The sequence below is a fragment of the Mya arenaria genome, chromosome 2 (assembly GCF_026914265.1).
Source record: "Mya arenaria isolate MELC-2E11 chromosome 2, ASM2691426v1".
Lineage (NCBI taxonomy): Eukaryota > Metazoa > Mollusca > Bivalvia > Myida > Myidae > Mya > Mya arenaria.
The window spans coordinates 1,991,613-2,008,158 of NC_069123.1; the positions used below are offsets into that span (position 1 = coordinate 1,991,613).

Here is a 16,546-nt window from a genome sequence, read left to right on the forward strand (position 1 = left end):
TTGAATGCATTTATAGGTAACTGGTAACATGCCAGTTGTATGCTTCCATGATTAATAAATATATTGTCTCCATCATCGTTGTAAAACATAAAGTTTAAACTAAACTGCCACCTATTTCAATAGCAAGATTCGATCTAATTAAAGCCTCTACCAAATTAATAAATTTTCATTTTAGCCTTCTGTTCATCTGGGTACATTATCAACGCCGAATCCACTGGTTGTGATCCGTGTTCGCGAGGATTATACAAAAACAACGAGGACAGCCGATTCTCTGCTGAGTGTAATGGGTGTCCTGTGGGTACCACAACAGAAGACATGGCATCTACACATGTTGACAACTGTAGCATACGTAAGATAACATTTCTATTTACCAAAAATACACGAATTATTCATCCTACAATTATTTGTTTTGTTTGCAGAAATAGACAACAAATTAGTTATGATTTGCGTTATTCGAATTGAAGCTTTCATTTATTCACATCATTCTATCAACATAGGCTAAAAGTGGTGTAGTGTTTATGTGTGTGCCTCTCACAAAAGAGGTTGTCTTTTCGATCCCAACCACATATATCTACTCAGGGTCTTTCAAATAAACACCAGTGCTGGTTTCTACCAAGGATGCAGAATCGAGCGTGATTTTTATAAGACGTTGACTTTCGTCACAGTCGAATCAAGGAAAATTAATAGTTTAAAGTAATAAACAGACCAAAACTAAAATCTACTCAATCATGACATAAAAAAACAACATTTATCGTCAATACTAAAAATAATAATAATAATAATAATAATAATAATAATAATAATAATTATTATTATTATTATTATTATTATTATTATTATTATTATTATTATTATTATAGTAATAAATAATAATAATAATAATAATAATAATAATAATAATAATAATAATAATAATAATAATAATGATAATAATAATAATAAAAATAATAATGATAGAAATAAGTCAATGTATAATTTCATATTGCATACAGCCGGATGAACACCTATAACCCGAAATCGTAGGGACTCAAACATTTCGAAATAGCGATATTTCGGATTAACAATTTTCATATTTTGGTTTAGGTGATCTTTTGTTTACATGTTTGTTGAATTATTGTTTAATAACTCACACATATTTAGTTATCATACTTCTTTATTCTTTATCAAAACGTCATTAAACATTTAAAACAAAATGACAGCACATGTATGTATATCGTATCTACCCGGGTTGGTTACCGAGCCCTTCTCCGGATTGTTCGGAAGTGGGTCGAGTGAACAATGCGGTGTTCGAATCTGATGAGACATTTTCGAATGGTATAAATAACCCAAATGAATCGCTCATTTTCTGACATCGATGTTTGTAACATACGCGTTCTCAATGTCATTCTTTAACAAGCTCTAATTATACATTGACTTATTACTATCATTATTATTTTTATTATTATTATTATCATTATTATTATTATTATTATTATTATTATTATTATTAATAATGATAATAATAATAATAAAAATAATAATGAAAATAATAATGATAGTAATAAGTCAATGTATAGATAACATTTGTCCATTGTCACCTCAATCCGATGCCCAAGTGGATTCGCAGTATGGTGTGACAAACTGTGAGATGATCGAGTTCGAAATAAGGATTGATAAAATGGTGCGAAATACCAAAATTGGGACCGTAATTTTTACCTCGAAATATTATTTCTGAATAGCGATTTCGTATTATAGATTAAAAATTGAGTTAAACAAAAAATGAGTAAAATCGGGACCGAAAATTAATTTCGAAATAGCGATAATTTCGGATAAACGGTTTTCGGAAAAGCGGTGTTCAACTGCTTTTTTTCTTAAAGTTCATAAAATAATTTCAAAGTTATTACCCATGTCACAGTTACTCGTGTCCATTGCAATAATATCTTCCAAGGTATATTTTCTCTCCGAACTAGGAACGTAATCGTCTAGGGTACTCCTAAAGGTTCCTCTCGCACATCGGATACATTCCTCGAGTTTTTCGAGAAAAATCAGGCCGGCAGTCCTGTACATACTTCACATTACGGAAATCGTTTTAAGGTTGTACTCTATAGAAATTGTTCCCTAACACGAAGTTGGACATGTTTTTTTTATATTGAAGTTGCAAAACACAACTTGCATTGTTTCATTTTACCAGTTTTAGATTATTCATGTGTTTTGCGACCTCTATATTAAACGGTCTTCACATAATACAGTCCGACAACCGACAGTAAAATTAGATTTTCAAATATTACGAATGGGTGAAGGAACACTGAATTGACCCTAAATCATGCCAAAAATTTGAAGAAAAACAGTATTGTGATATCCTTAGTGTCGTTATCAGATTGGTCATCGGCGCCTTAAATCTTGGCCATAACTCATCAATAAAACACAATAGACAAGCGTTCGCTCGGTGTACTCTTGTTTATTCTAGCATTGCGAATATCACAGGTAGTACGTGAGAGACTCAGTCGCTCTGAGTCTGAACACTTCTTTTACAAATAACAAACACCTTTGCCGGGGCAGGACATGCGATTTATTGCTTGAAACAGCGTGAGCAGTTCACTGGTATAATACGTACAACATCGTTACAATAATATACATCTGATCAAATCGTTTTCTACGAACTATTTGCTTACAATTAAAGCGTTCTGTTAAACAACAAACTATATGAAAAGATATCATGGGTCAGATTAAAAACCAGAGATAAACTTCGCCCCAACAATAGAGTGTAAAATGCTCTGGAAAACTGTTCCCACTATATCTTAAGACTTGCGAAATAATATACTTAACATACCACATACAATATGCGAGTATTATTGTGTCATGCTTTAAGACAACATTGCCATATATCTGTACATTTCTCTTACAAAATCATATCTAATATTGTAAAACAACATAAAATTTGAACCTGATTGCCTGAAAAGTTGACCGTTCAGATCGCTGTCGAGCATAGAACTAATCGCCACGACCATTATCCCGCCTAAACCGCCGACCAATAGCCATTGGTCACCTGACTTTTACACCCGATTAAACCGCGCACTAATATTTGCGCGCCAAAATGTTAAGACAAAAGTTCTGCGCTATACTACGTAACGCACAGAACTAGTAAATATGTTTTCGTACACCAGAGTGATGATGCTATGCGTACCACAGATTTGATTTATCATTATTAAAGCTCTGGTGAATGCGAATGCGCTAAATAAGGATTGCGTGTTTTATTGTGAGATGAGCCGCGCTCAGATATATAAATCATCGTAGTTTCTGCCTTGAAAAAGTAGAGATATATACACTTTTTTACATTTTAATTGATACATTTGCAAGTGTTAATATACTTTTTAATATCAACTGTATTACAAATAAACACACATTTGTTTTTCAAAGACACAAAACATGCCATAAATTAATTTATCAAATGTGATATAGCGTATTGTCCGTCGGGTCGGATGATTAACGCTGACTTTAAAGGCTGCATACCGTGTCCTATTGGGATGTACAAGGACAATACATTGGATATTTTTTCGTCTGAATGCACGCCATGCCCAGACGGTTCAGCAACACAAAATGTCGGAGCTACCCAAGCTAGCCAATGCACCAGTCGTAAGTGAATGTTATGGCCATTCTTTAACATGATTCATTGTGTTATCGTATCCATCAACTTAAGAATAATGTAGTTAAATTCATTACATTTGTTGACAAATAAAAGCCATCATTAAAATAGTACATAGATTATCACTCTTCAATATATCATTATTTTATGGATAACATAAACTGTTGCAATCTGATTTTTGAATTGCGTATTAATAAAACATGTTTAATCTATAACATAAAATATATAGAATGTGATTCCCTAGTGTCTCAAATAAGTAAATGTCATTGTTGTTGTCGTTGTTGTTGTTAATGTTTTGTTGTTAATGTTATTGCTGTTTTTGTTTTTGTTGTTGTTGTTGTTGTAGCAGTTTTCACTTGTTTCATGTAAATAGTTAACTGTATGTTTAATAATGAAATTCATCATGATGCATGGACGAAATGAGCCATTTTACCGAAATATATGAAAGATGATCATTTAAACATTCCGCAAAATGCATCTAAAATAGGTATATTTTGTTTAAGAAATACAACTTCTCAATGTTATGAATCAAATAACATTGTTCATCGCTATAGTCTAAAACTTTATTCTTAAACTATTGTGGTTTCAGAGGAAGAGCAAAGCAGCCTTGCTGTTATCATAGGTACTTCCGTCGCTGGTGGATTATTGCTGATGGTTGTCGTGGCCTTCTTGATTTACCGGTATGTAGGGTATATGAATACACCGGTTAGTAAATAATGACATTGTGTCTCAGCTTATTTTTGGATAGTAGATGATGTATGAATAATATTGTATATATTCATGTTAAATTGTATGACATAAATCCATATTTCTATGGACAAAACATAGTAAACATAGCAAAAACAACACGGTTACTGAAACATTACCCACCTCTGCCGTTATTGATAAGCAAATACACTAATTTATAATGTTTTGTATTTAGCCTGTTCGGAATTCATGACATTAAGAAGGTTATTTCATATGAGTCCCAATTTGGACTGTTATCAAAGGTGCTTCTGTTGCTGGTGAAATAATGTGTGTTATTGCCCTGGCCTTCTTAATTTACCGGTTTGTATGGAACGGGATCAAATGTGATGTTAAAAACAGTGGACAAAATATCCACCGATATGTGTCAATTATTCATGCCATTTTATCAGTGAACCTTTATAACGAGTTCCGAATCAAGACTTGTAAGTGTACATCAAGGATATATTGATAGCATTGAATTTCAGACGCAGAAAAAGGAACGAGAAGTTACCGGAAGAAGGACGTTCCGACAGGACTGATACTTCTAATTCAATGAACGTCTATGATCTACCGCAGGGTATGATTATATTTTAACGCGATTAAACGTGGTTTTTTTTATTTATAAACGTTCATCTTTACATTGTAAGTTGATAAATTGTGATTGAAATCTAGAAAAGTACAAACTAAATCTTCTTATAACAGCAGCGGCCTTGATTTGATTGAGACTGCCTATGCATCACGTTATTATATTGATATATCCTGAACAACTAAAATATAGATAACTACACCGTATGACTATTTTAAAATTGTTGCAGACGGAGAAAATGACATACCGACTAGAAAAAATGAATATGACGTCATACCTGCCGACGTAAACGTTTATATGACAGTTACCGAAGATGCTCAAACAAGTACTGGAACGAACGAAAGCGGTATACATGTTCAAAATACTGATACTTCCACTTCAGAAAGAAATATCTACTCTGAACTAGACGTGAACAGTTTAAATGACAAAGACAAAGATTATCTTCGTCAGTACTCGCATGATTCCCATGGGTATCTGGCTCCAATACAACATGGGAACATATCCCACAACAGAAACGAAGAAGGGCGCAATAGTACATCATTTTTGTAAATAAGTGTAGTTCCATCACTATACAAATGAGACCAAGGCTGTCAAAATGGATGGTATGCTGCTTTTGAAAATAGCGTTCATGAAATTGACTATATTACATGGCTTGTATGTATCATAATTCTATTTCGTCTGATATAATGGGTGATGAGCAGTATGCAGAGTTTATACTATGTTTCCAAAGAAGCATAAACGGTTGTCCATAATAATGGAATACATTAAATAAGTAAAATAACACAAATGTATATATATATCATAACATGACATATACCTAAAGTATTTAGTATTTTACCTTAAGTATTTTATTATAATCCCGTAGAATGTTTCATAAACTTTAATAAACATAATCCAGTTTTAACAATCGATACCCCTCAATCAATTATATACACTATTCTAGCACACCGGATTTCCGGTAAATTCAGCCGTGCTGGAAAACTCCATCGGGCAACCCACCATGCCACATGAGTCACGCGCTGTGACGTAATACTTTCAATTTATTTGATGTTATGTTATGGTTTTATCATCATGTGAAGCAAAAACAGCATCAAATTATGCGTCTGCAGATGGTAAATCTTAATGGAGACACCTCCACTCAAGAAAGCACCTGCCACAAAGTGTTCTATTTCGAAGGTACGAATAAGCATCTTCATCTACAGGTTACATAGTCTCAGGTAAACTCTACTGTTTTGCAATGATGTATCTAAATCCAGTTTAGGGTTGCCAACATCCAGTATATATCTGTATGACACAAGACTCTAATTTAGAATCACTCTTGAAAGATGATAACTGTAGTGTTTGGGGGTAAAATCAGTTGCCCAGTTATCTCAGTTTGTTAGAACGCCTTGCTAGTGATCCGGCGGCCGTGGGTCCCAGCGTCATACAGGTCGCGCTTTAACTCTCAGGTTAATTTTAGAACCCACCATTCAGGGATTGACAGTCATCATACCGTTTACTAAAATTACAGGACATGTTCTTTATTTACATTCAGATCAGGAAGTACCTAAACCACAAGACTGTTGGTATTTTTAAATTATCTGATACGACCGACCTTTAGCTTTCATTACCTGACTAAGTAATCCGATGGGTATACTTCTCATTAGAAAATAGTATTGAGATGGACAAAATGACTAAGCGAAGCCTACTCAGGACAGAAAACCGAGCCTACTAAAGCTGGCACAAGAAACACACGAATACATGTTTTTGCCGGGATTTTGTAATTATCTTATAATATTTGTAAATCGCTTAGGAAGAACAGTTGAAACCAGATGGAAATAATAACAACATAAACAAAAGAATATATACATATTAAATGACTAATTTGAACTAAAACATTTCTAAGCCGGCTCAGCACAGTTGGTAAAACATTAGCCAACCAATACAAATGTGACGTGTTCGTATCAGTGAAGTTGAGTACGTACTTGTTGCGTAGTCTGACAGGTCTTGTAGTGACTGCGACTTAAGCCTTTAAATAACTGTAAATGTTCGAGTTGACGCTATCCCCACCTACACTTGTAAAGTATTGTGGCAATTAAATTTTTTAACATCATTAGGCCACAATTTGATCACTTGTCCATCGGATTGCCGCACCTAAATGTCGAAAACCATTTTTTTGCGCCCGCACATATTTATTGCGCGGATTTTATTTTGTTTTCCGAAATTCCCCTAATTCCCCTATTTCCTGAATTTATTTTGCCTAGAATTAAACCCCGCAAAGTCGACTTCCCTTTTTTTAAAAATACCTCAATGCTATACATTATTCGCGAGCAAACTTTTAGAGAATATCTATCCTCGTTTCCGGACGAAATCCAGTCCGGGTAAACGCAAAAAGCTGATATTTGTTCACAGTTTTTTTTGTCGCGAATATTTTACCGGAAGCATCTTAAATAATAATTTCCGGTATTAATTGTCAGTTTAGTTTCAGTTTTCGTAATGTAATATATACGTTTTTCGTGAAAATGAGTATCCTAGTCAATGACATTTAGTAAACAACAGCAAATTCGCAGCGTCGAAGGAAATAATAATTTGTATATTGTTATCACAATTTGGTGCTAAAGAATAACTAAATCAGATTGTGAGTGCACAACTAATCTTCAAATAAATAGACACTTTAGTAACAACCATTTTAACATGTTTTTGTGAGTTATTGTTTTTTTTAATTCCAGGCTCTTCGTAGTGTTCATATAATCATGAGTGTTGGTTTAAACAGTATTTATTTCAAAATAACATTATAGTGATATACACAGTTAATAGCATACTCAATATTAAATGGTTGTCGGAGGTAGTGATACATGGAAGGTATACAAATGAAATATGCACAAAACAAAATAATTTGACAGAATTGAGAAGGAAGCTATGGTAGCTTATACTATGCCTCGCTTCTGTCACCTTTTCAAGCTGCTTGAAATGGTGTAAATGGTGTAATTATTTGTATATTTATGTTATCGTTATAATTTGATGGATAGTGTGAAAGATGAACGTCAAAAAATAAAGAAGTAAGTGGTAAAATGCGCATGGGGTATGAAAGAGAGTAGTGTAAAGAGCAGGAAGAGGGGAGGACATGAATATATCAGGTCAGTTGTAGAGTCGAGGTTGTTCTAATTTATCTTAAGAAGATTGAAAACGTTTAGTTTGGCGAATGTAGTGTTGAACGTGATTAAATATCGTTGAGTTTGTATGGTCCGTGACATTTTTGGATCCAAACAATAGAACTTGAAGTGACATAGGCCTTATAACAGGCAGTTGATCGAATAGGTGATGCCTTTGTGCATGATATAAGGGACAGGTGAAAAAGAAATGGTAGGTGTCCTCAATTTCACCACATTGGCAATTTGGGCTATTGATAATGTTTTTAGAGAACAAATGTTCATTAAGATTACTACAGTGCTTCCGCAGCCTTGCATGAGTGACACTCAATTTGCGTTCACCCTCATAGTAGAATTAAAGAACTGTTTGATTATTTTTGTTAAGGTTAAACTTGAAGGAGGGCAAAGATGGAGAGGAACGAACTGTTTCCGGAAGTGCATTCCACGACGATATTGCAGTTGGTAGAAGTGAATTCGATAACAGTTGAGTTTTACAAGTAATATTACGAAGGTTAACAGAATTCCGAAGATTGTAGGAGGTTGTATCACCAACTCGGGACGGAAATAGTGAAGTAAGTTAGGCAGCTGTAAGGAGATGAAACATCTTGTAAAAGAGTGTGAGTTTATCTTTCCTTCTTCTCTCCTTCAGAGTTCAAGTCCTGTTTCAATATAAAGATCAGAAATGGAAACGAGTCGTGTTGCCCCGTAGATGATTCGCGCTGCCTCATGCTGAACCTTCTCTGGATCTTCTTCATCAGCTTTCGTAAGATTGTCTCAAACAACATCGACATATTCTAAAAGTGGTCCAATAAATGTTTTTTATAGTACTTCTAGCGATTTGCGATCAAGGACGTATTCGAATTATCGCATAAGGAAGATACGTTGCCAGGCCTTGGTTTTTACGGACTGAATATGTTCATGCCATGAGCAGTTATTGGATAGTGTGACACAAAGATGTTTATGAGAAGTAACTTCCACTATTTGAACATTATCCATAAAAATGGGTGGATGTGCCTGTCTGTTTGTTTTTCGAGAGATAAGAAGTGATTCAGTTTTCGCCGGGTTGAATGATACAAGCCACCTTTCTGCCCACATATGGATCTTTTCCATATCATCATTTAATTGCTGAGCAGCAAACAAGGGGTCATCAATGATATACATGGTAGTATCATCTGAAAAAAGACGTATGTGTGAATTTATTTCACGAACGATATCATTTATGTAGACAAGAAAGAGTAAGGGCCCAAGGATTGAACCTTGCGGAACTCCGGTAGATATTGAAACCGTATCAGACATAGTACCAGACATGACAACGCACTGTTTTCCATCACTGAGATAATCAATAAGCCATTATAATAGGGGACCAGAAATACCACTTTACCTAAGTTTGAAAATTAGGGCTTCATGCCATACGCGATGAAAGGCTTTTGAGATGTCATAGAATACTGCTCGTACTTCTTGACCTTCATATAGAACGAAGCAGAATGAGTGATAAAAAGATACAAGCTGATTAACAGTAGAGTCCTTAGGAACAAAACCTGATTGAAATGGTGAAATGAAGTCGCTTTGACGGAAGAAATGGAACATGTATTTATGCAAAATTCTTTATAAAACCTTACTTATAACACTCAACAGGGATATTTGAAGGTAATTACAGACGTTTTGGGGATCTGACTTCTTAACAATCGCGCATACATGAGCCAGTTTCCACTGGCTAGGTACGTTACCAGAACGAATAGAGTAATTAAAAAGGTCTCGAAGGGGCTGCGAAATTTCGGTTGCTATCTCCCTTAGAACATAGCTGTTTAGAGAGTCCGGTCCTGTTGCTTTACCAGTCTTCAGAATCTTTATTGAGTCAAGAACATGTTGATTGGAAATATCGAAATCTTGCATGGAAAGGGGATCAGAGACAATGGATAGAGGTATGTAAGGTAAAGTAAGAAGGATCTATGATTGGAAAAAGTTGTCCAAAAGATTTGCCATGTCAATGTTTGATTCGTAGACGGTACCGTTGTGGATGAGAGGGGGAATGTGCTGGGATGTCGACGTAGGACTAGTAAACTATTTAATGGTTTTCCAAAAGTCTGTTGAGGAGATTGTCTCGTAGTATCGAAGCAAGATTTTCATAATGTGTTTGCTTGGCAGTTCCTATAATATGGTTGACATGATTGCGTATCATCATCATAAGTGTTATGAACAGATAAAAAAGTAGGACTAACTTGTAAATGTTTTAGGAATAATCTGTATTTACCCAATTAATATATTATAACATCAGTAAAGGCAGAACATTAAACCTTTTATAAGTAAAATGAATGTTTTATTTGCTCATTTTTGGTCTTATCGCAGTTGGCTTCTTAACTGAAAAGACAAAGGCAGTAAAATAATTTATAAAAAGCCACTCGTCGATTAGTAGTAAAGGTACTAGACATCAGATGGTTCAAATATCGGTAAATACAGAATTTCCTTAGAACAAGCCTAGAATTGTTAATGCGAGCTATTTAGAGGCCGATAATACATCATTTTGTATCATAAAATGATTAACGCAACACTCATGTTGCTGTCTTATCTGAGTTTCCCCGTTTAAGATGGCGCATAATGGTTTTCCAGTTTAAATCATATCTGTTTATGAGTACAGACGCTATTTTTAAACTTATTGGGATGTACGTGGTAGATAACCTCAGTAAATTTAGAATTTGAAAAATGCGCAAAAACTCCGAAAGATGCATGTGTCAAAAGCGATGTAATACATCAGTAAATAAGATTATGTGCGTTGTATACAGCGATGTCAATTTTATGTACGTTTTTGACAATTTTCTTTTTTTCTTGCTAATGTATTATATGATTTCTAGTCCGTTTTAAGTTTTTTGTTTGTTCGTCGTGCATTCAGGCATTGAAACAATGGCGGCCGTCATGTTATCCTTTGTCATGGCGAGGTCTTAAAACGGAAACATCGTTATTCCACCAACTGCACTTTCTATTATGACCGATGCCACATTTGCAAATCTGTTTGATACTGCTTCAATACTATTGTCCAACGATGCAATAAAAAGTAGCATTTTTATTTAAATGTTAATTTAATTTCTAATGTTCTGGCATGTCAACGTCACAATAATTTTGTCATGGGCTTCAAGAGGTTCAAATTTAGACCTGACCCAATATTTGGAAAGGCTTAAATGATGAATTATGATGAATACAAAAGTTGTTCTTTTTAGTCTTCAAATAACTGCACGTTACTGTCAGTCTTGGCAATACAATGTATTCTGAAACTGACATTCACCAATTACAAAGCACCATTTCAATTGATATTTCAACTGCTTGCTGTAGATTTGTAAAATCAGTTGACAGAAGAAGATTTTGAAGGCAGATTAAGCCATTGAAAGAGTTTATTAAAGTTATATATTCATTCTGTCACTTGAGCCTTAAAACTTAAAACAGACCCAAACAAATTAAAGGCATGTAAACGTTTACTAAACATGTTTAAAAAGATTTCAAATAGCATACATGTATATTGAAGCAGTTCAAATACAAACTTACTTAAAGCGGTGTAAACTAAGGAAAGTTGAATTTAGAATCTTATATGTCAATGGATACTTGATTAAGTAAGGACGATACACTTGTGCGTATTATAAAAACATTTATCCTATTTTATCTACTTTATAGCGAGTTCATCAAATGAATAAAATCGATTTTTCGCTATTCATTTAGAAGGACTTAAGTGTTTGCTTGATTCAGTTAGCCCACAGACAGTTTTTCAGCGATATGTCTTTCTTTAAATCATATTATTAATAATAAATGAAATTCAATCAGTTCTGTTACTTAAAACTTACTGCACCCCTAATTTACGCCAAGTTTAATTGCAGATTTGAAAATTGAAAATTTAAAGTGACACTCTTATTCAAAATCAATACATACACATGCAACAAACATCTATTTTAACTGATAAAACTTTGACTACTTGCTAAATTATGCGTTTATGAAAACTATTAATTACTGAAAACAATATTGTAGCCGTGTGTTTAAAAGCTGAAAACGCAAAAATATTAAATGATTGGTGAATGCTAAAAGATTTACTGTGATCTACTATAGTCTTATAACGTAGAAATACCATGTTTTATGCACATTTCTTAAAAATTAAACTCGGTATCCTTTGATTTTGACATTTATTCATTCTTTTGGGAATATTAAAACAAAACTTTTGTGTTAAATCTTACGTGGAAAGAAGAGAGAATCTTTAAAGCGGCTTCGTTGTTTGCGTACAAATAGCTCGGCGCCTGCAGATTATCACAACTCCGGTGAAATACACTGACAGGAATATAGCATCAAGCCAGATACGAAATACAACTTTTAATCCTACTGCTGATCAAATGACGATTTAAGGATACCATATGGCAAGATGTACAAGTCAGAAAGCAAGATGTAAATGATAAAATGCACAATATACAAGTGAAAGATGTAAATTTTGCTTAAATACCATTCCATATAATATAACATTTATAACAAAAACAACAACAAAACAATACTATAAATGTATATCATAGAAAATACTTTTTAAACACATGCACTTTTGCCTCGAGGCTAAATCTCGCGATATAAACGGAAGTTATAGTATTATATTGGGTAGAAATTCGATATTCTTAAATACCATTCCATATAATATAACATTTATAACAAAAACAACAACAAAACAATACTATAAATGTATATCATAGAAAATATTTTTTAAACACATGCAATTTTGCCTCGAGGCTAAATCTCGCGATATAAACGGAAGTTATAGTATTCTTTTGGGTAGAAATTCGATATTCTTAAAAGGGAATAGACACCTCAATCGAATATTGCATAATGGGTTTCTGAACATTTAAATTCCTCAATAAGTATATAGTAAAATGTTTATACAATCAGGAAGTATGTAGATGCATATTGTTGAAAAGATAGGAAAATATGTGGACTACTGTCGTAAATCTTGCTCTTTTTCTCGTGAGTATCAAGTTTGCATACTTTATTATTTTAAGTATTTTTTCTTTACACGTTTTACAACATATCGTGAGTACATGTATTTTATGTTTGAGTTTTCTATACACGATATTTGAAATATTCGGTATGCACGAGAGTGGAGCTATGTACAGAAACCAGAAAATAAGCTATAATCGGAACACAGACATCTCTAATTGATTAAAAAGACAAATGTTCCTGCTTATGCATTCGGAGTGAAGGAAGAGGGGTTCCACTTTTCTGTTTTGCGAATTCTGTCTTGAAATATCTCCAGCGCACCGCCTTTGTCACCTTGTTGTGAGATACTTGTTATGGAAACGTAACAGAGAAACGTGCTCAATTGTTGACTCGAAATTAATATTCGCGGGGCCATTTATTACTTTCACTTAATTTCACTATGTTTTCAACAAACCATAACTCACTTTCTAGGTCTGGTTTGATAATTCCTAACACAACCAAAAATTCAAACACTTGTTACAACAACATACGAATCATTATTCTGAAACAATGCATAACGGATATTATCAATGCCTGGATTAAGAATGCTAGGTAAATTTGGAATGATACATTGCTTTCAAAGCACAACTAAACCTAAGCATGTAGCTTAAACATTGTTTCCCATACACTTAGGAAACTTCATATCTTGCTGAACAGTCTTATAACACAATTAAATCTATAGGGACAAGCCTGGTAGCCCAACATTTTACGAACACCCAAAACACGACATCTAACCATACATGTGTACACTTATGTGGCGTTCAGGGGTATTCATCACGTCTGCGATAGTTATAGTTTTTGAACTATAACATTTATTTATTTTAGAAGGTAATACACCACAAGATAAAAGGAAGTTAAAAGAGTAAACATTTACATTATCGGCCTAGAAGACGTATATTCACACTGCATAACCATTTGCATTAAAATGAATTTTGCAAAAATGAACTTAGCCAGTTAATATTATCTTTTGAAAAAAAATCTGAAAAACTCTGATTTGTATTCCTTCGTCTGCAGATGGATTTGGGATCTCTAATTATTGGTGTACTTGGGGTTCACCTATAAGTTAATTATCATTTGTTTTATTTAAGTTTTCTCAAGTTAATGCATACTTTGATTTGTAAATACTAAGATTTACCTTTTACGTTTTTACTTTACTCTGGACTGTTGGGATAAGAGTGAGGTTTGTGCACGTCAACTGGTTTAAACCCCCTGTAAATTCACATTTTACTGATAGTTCCAAGGTGGTACCTAACAATCCTTGATAAACACACCTAGTTTTTATCCCCCGCCAAATCGAAGGTTTCGGGAGAGGGAAATTGTTTTGGCGTTGTCCGTCCGTCCGTCCTTCAGTCCGTTCGGAACCATATTTTGGTAGGCATTGATCACAAAATGTTTAAACTTGGTCAAAATGTTTCCCTTGATCAAATTCTGACCACTTGTAAAAATGGGTCACATGGGGTAAAAAACTAGGTCACTAAATGTCAAATCTTAGAAAAATATTTGGAACAAACTAGAGACATTATACATGGTCAAATATTCATGAAACTTAATCAAAATGTTTCCCTTGATAAACTCTTGGACGTATATAAAACTGGGTAACAAATGATTGAAAATAAGGTCACTAGGTCAAATCATAGAAAAATCTTGTCAGGGTAATGATTGGTCAGATAATTTTCAAACTTGGTCACAATGTACCCTTTGATGAAATATGGACTGCTTGTAAAAGTGGGTCACATGGGTACAAAAACTAGGTCACTAACTCAAATCGTAGAAAAAATCTTTGGAACACATTAGAGGCATTATGTATGGTCTAATTATCATGAAACGTGATCAGAATGTTTTCCTTGATTAACTCTTTGACATGTTTAAAACTGGGTCACGTCTATTTAATATGTTAATATAGGAATATTCCACCTACTTTTCATTTCCAATCCATGAACTTTGCCTAATCAGGCGGGGGATATCAATTCAACGGACTTGCTTGTTTATATGTTTGTATGAGTACAATGTGTTGTTTGAGGAGTTTTGTGCATTTGTTCCATATTTCTTGTTTTTTATTTTTGTTTTCTATGTCTGTTGCGTTTCTTGTTTCCGTAGTTTTTCACATTAAAATTTGAACCAATGGATTAAATTAATATAAGTTTTGTATACGAACGAATACCTATGGCCATGTTGAAACCTAAACGGGAGCATGTCTTATTACAAAAATGCAAAGTACAAGTGGAGATAACTCTGTTACAAAACAAAAAATGTGACCAAGAGCTATGATTTTATAATTATTCAATGTTTCAATAAATTTATTTGAACTATTATAAATGGCATGGACAAAGTTTATGTTTTTTAAAAGAACAAAGGAGTTATAACTATGAAGCAAGGTGCCCCCGAGTTGTAAGGTTACGATTCTAAGAGGATGCACATTGTCATCTATTTGTGTTCAAAGCTAAACGATTCTTTTAAAGATTAACCTCCTTTCTGCTCTATATAGAATATAATAAATTGGGAAATAAATTTAAATAACTAGAGAGGAAAAATTACCACCGAGTTGCAATTCCTGCGCTGTGAACAACTTTACCTTGACATTAAGAAATATTTTGACCTTGAAGTATTTTGTCACAATGGAATACTAAGCAGTTATATATATATTTAAGTCTCATAAACACATTTTGTGGCAAAAACTGATTCACTTACTAAAATGTCTGCAGTTATACGCTGGTACGTTGAAAATGATAAATCTAATCTCTTATTCAAACACTGTAAAATCGAGTGCAACACTATAAACAGATCATTTTCCTGATATCATCGTCGACCAATCAAAACGCTCGTTACATTGAGTACTGCATAAACTATGGGCCTGACCCGCGCTAGCCACCAGTGAGTCGCCAATTATCCAAATATCTGTAAGAACATCATTTAATTAGGTAAGTTAGCTGTACGGATATATGTTTTATAAGAGTCCGAAGTCCACCTCCCCATCCGTTGTATCTCACTATTTGGAACACCATCCAACGCTCACTGTATGGCTCGACCAATGCGGAAACTATGCGATTTGTAATTAGCGTACGATAAATGCACTTTCGTGATGGTTTTGGTGAGGACCCCTGGGAATTGAGCCCGAGTTAGTGGCCGCCAGTTCTGATGGAGGAACAAGAAACCATCACCACATGGGCGTACCGAAATATAATCCAGCATCGACTTTACTGGACAAAGGTTGGCCCTCTCCTTTGGGATCCTCATGGTCATGCTAGTTTTGCATGCCCTGACCGTAACCAATAAGGCTCTGTTGTCGCCTTCGAATACGAGATCGCTCCTGCGAAGTGGATCTGGTGACGTACCCGATAACGCCAGCTCGCTTACTCTAAATAAACCAAAATAAGCCAAGACAAACGCTGCCCTAAATAAGGTTGTCTCAAAATGCGAATAACAAACACTGCCCAAAGCGGTGTGTATATTCGACAATATGGACTGTGTGATTGGGGCCCTGGTGTCGGGCCTTTT

At 34.3% G+C, this 16,546-nt stretch overlaps 2 protein-coding genes across 2 annotated transcripts in view; both read left to right on the forward strand.

Annotated features, from left to right (window-relative positions):
* The first annotated feature begins 950 nt into the window (after window positions 1-950).
* Window positions 951-5,793, forward strand: LOC128221960 (uncharacterized). The gene is made up of 4 exons (XM_052930682.1): window positions 951-3,612; window positions 4,212-4,302; window positions 4,834-4,925; window positions 5,164-5,793. The coding sequence occupies exons 1-4, from the start codon at window positions 3,459-3,461 to the stop codon at window positions 5,481-5,483; spliced, it is 657 nt and encodes a 218-aa protein (XP_052786642.1). The 5' UTR covers window positions 951-3,458; the 3' UTR covers window positions 5,484-5,793.
* Window positions 5,794-12,919: 7,126 nt separating this feature from the next.
* LOC128202829 (uncharacterized) overlaps window positions 12,920-16,546 on the forward strand; it is a 76,802-nt gene continuing 73,175 nt past the window's right edge. Inside the window, exon 1 of the mRNA XM_052903987.1 lies at window positions 12,920-13,039. Coding sequence (XP_052759947.1) covers window positions 13,004-13,039 — 36 coding nt within the window. The 5' untranslated portion in view covers window positions 12,920-13,003. The remainder of the gene's footprint in view (window positions 13,040-16,546) is intronic.

Coding starts and splice junctions, on each gene's coding strand:
- LOC128221960 (XM_052930682.1), top strand. CDS start 3,459: ATGATTAACGCTGACTTTAAAGGCTGCATACCGTGTCCTATTGGGATG. Junction 3,613..4,211: donor AGCTAGCCAATGCACCAGTC/GTAAGTGAATGT, acceptor TTGTGGTTTCAG/AGGAAGAGCAAAGCAGCCTT. Junction 4,926..5,163: donor CGTCTATGATCTACCGCAGG/GTATGATTATAT, acceptor AAATTGTTGCAG/ACGGAGAAAATGACATACCG.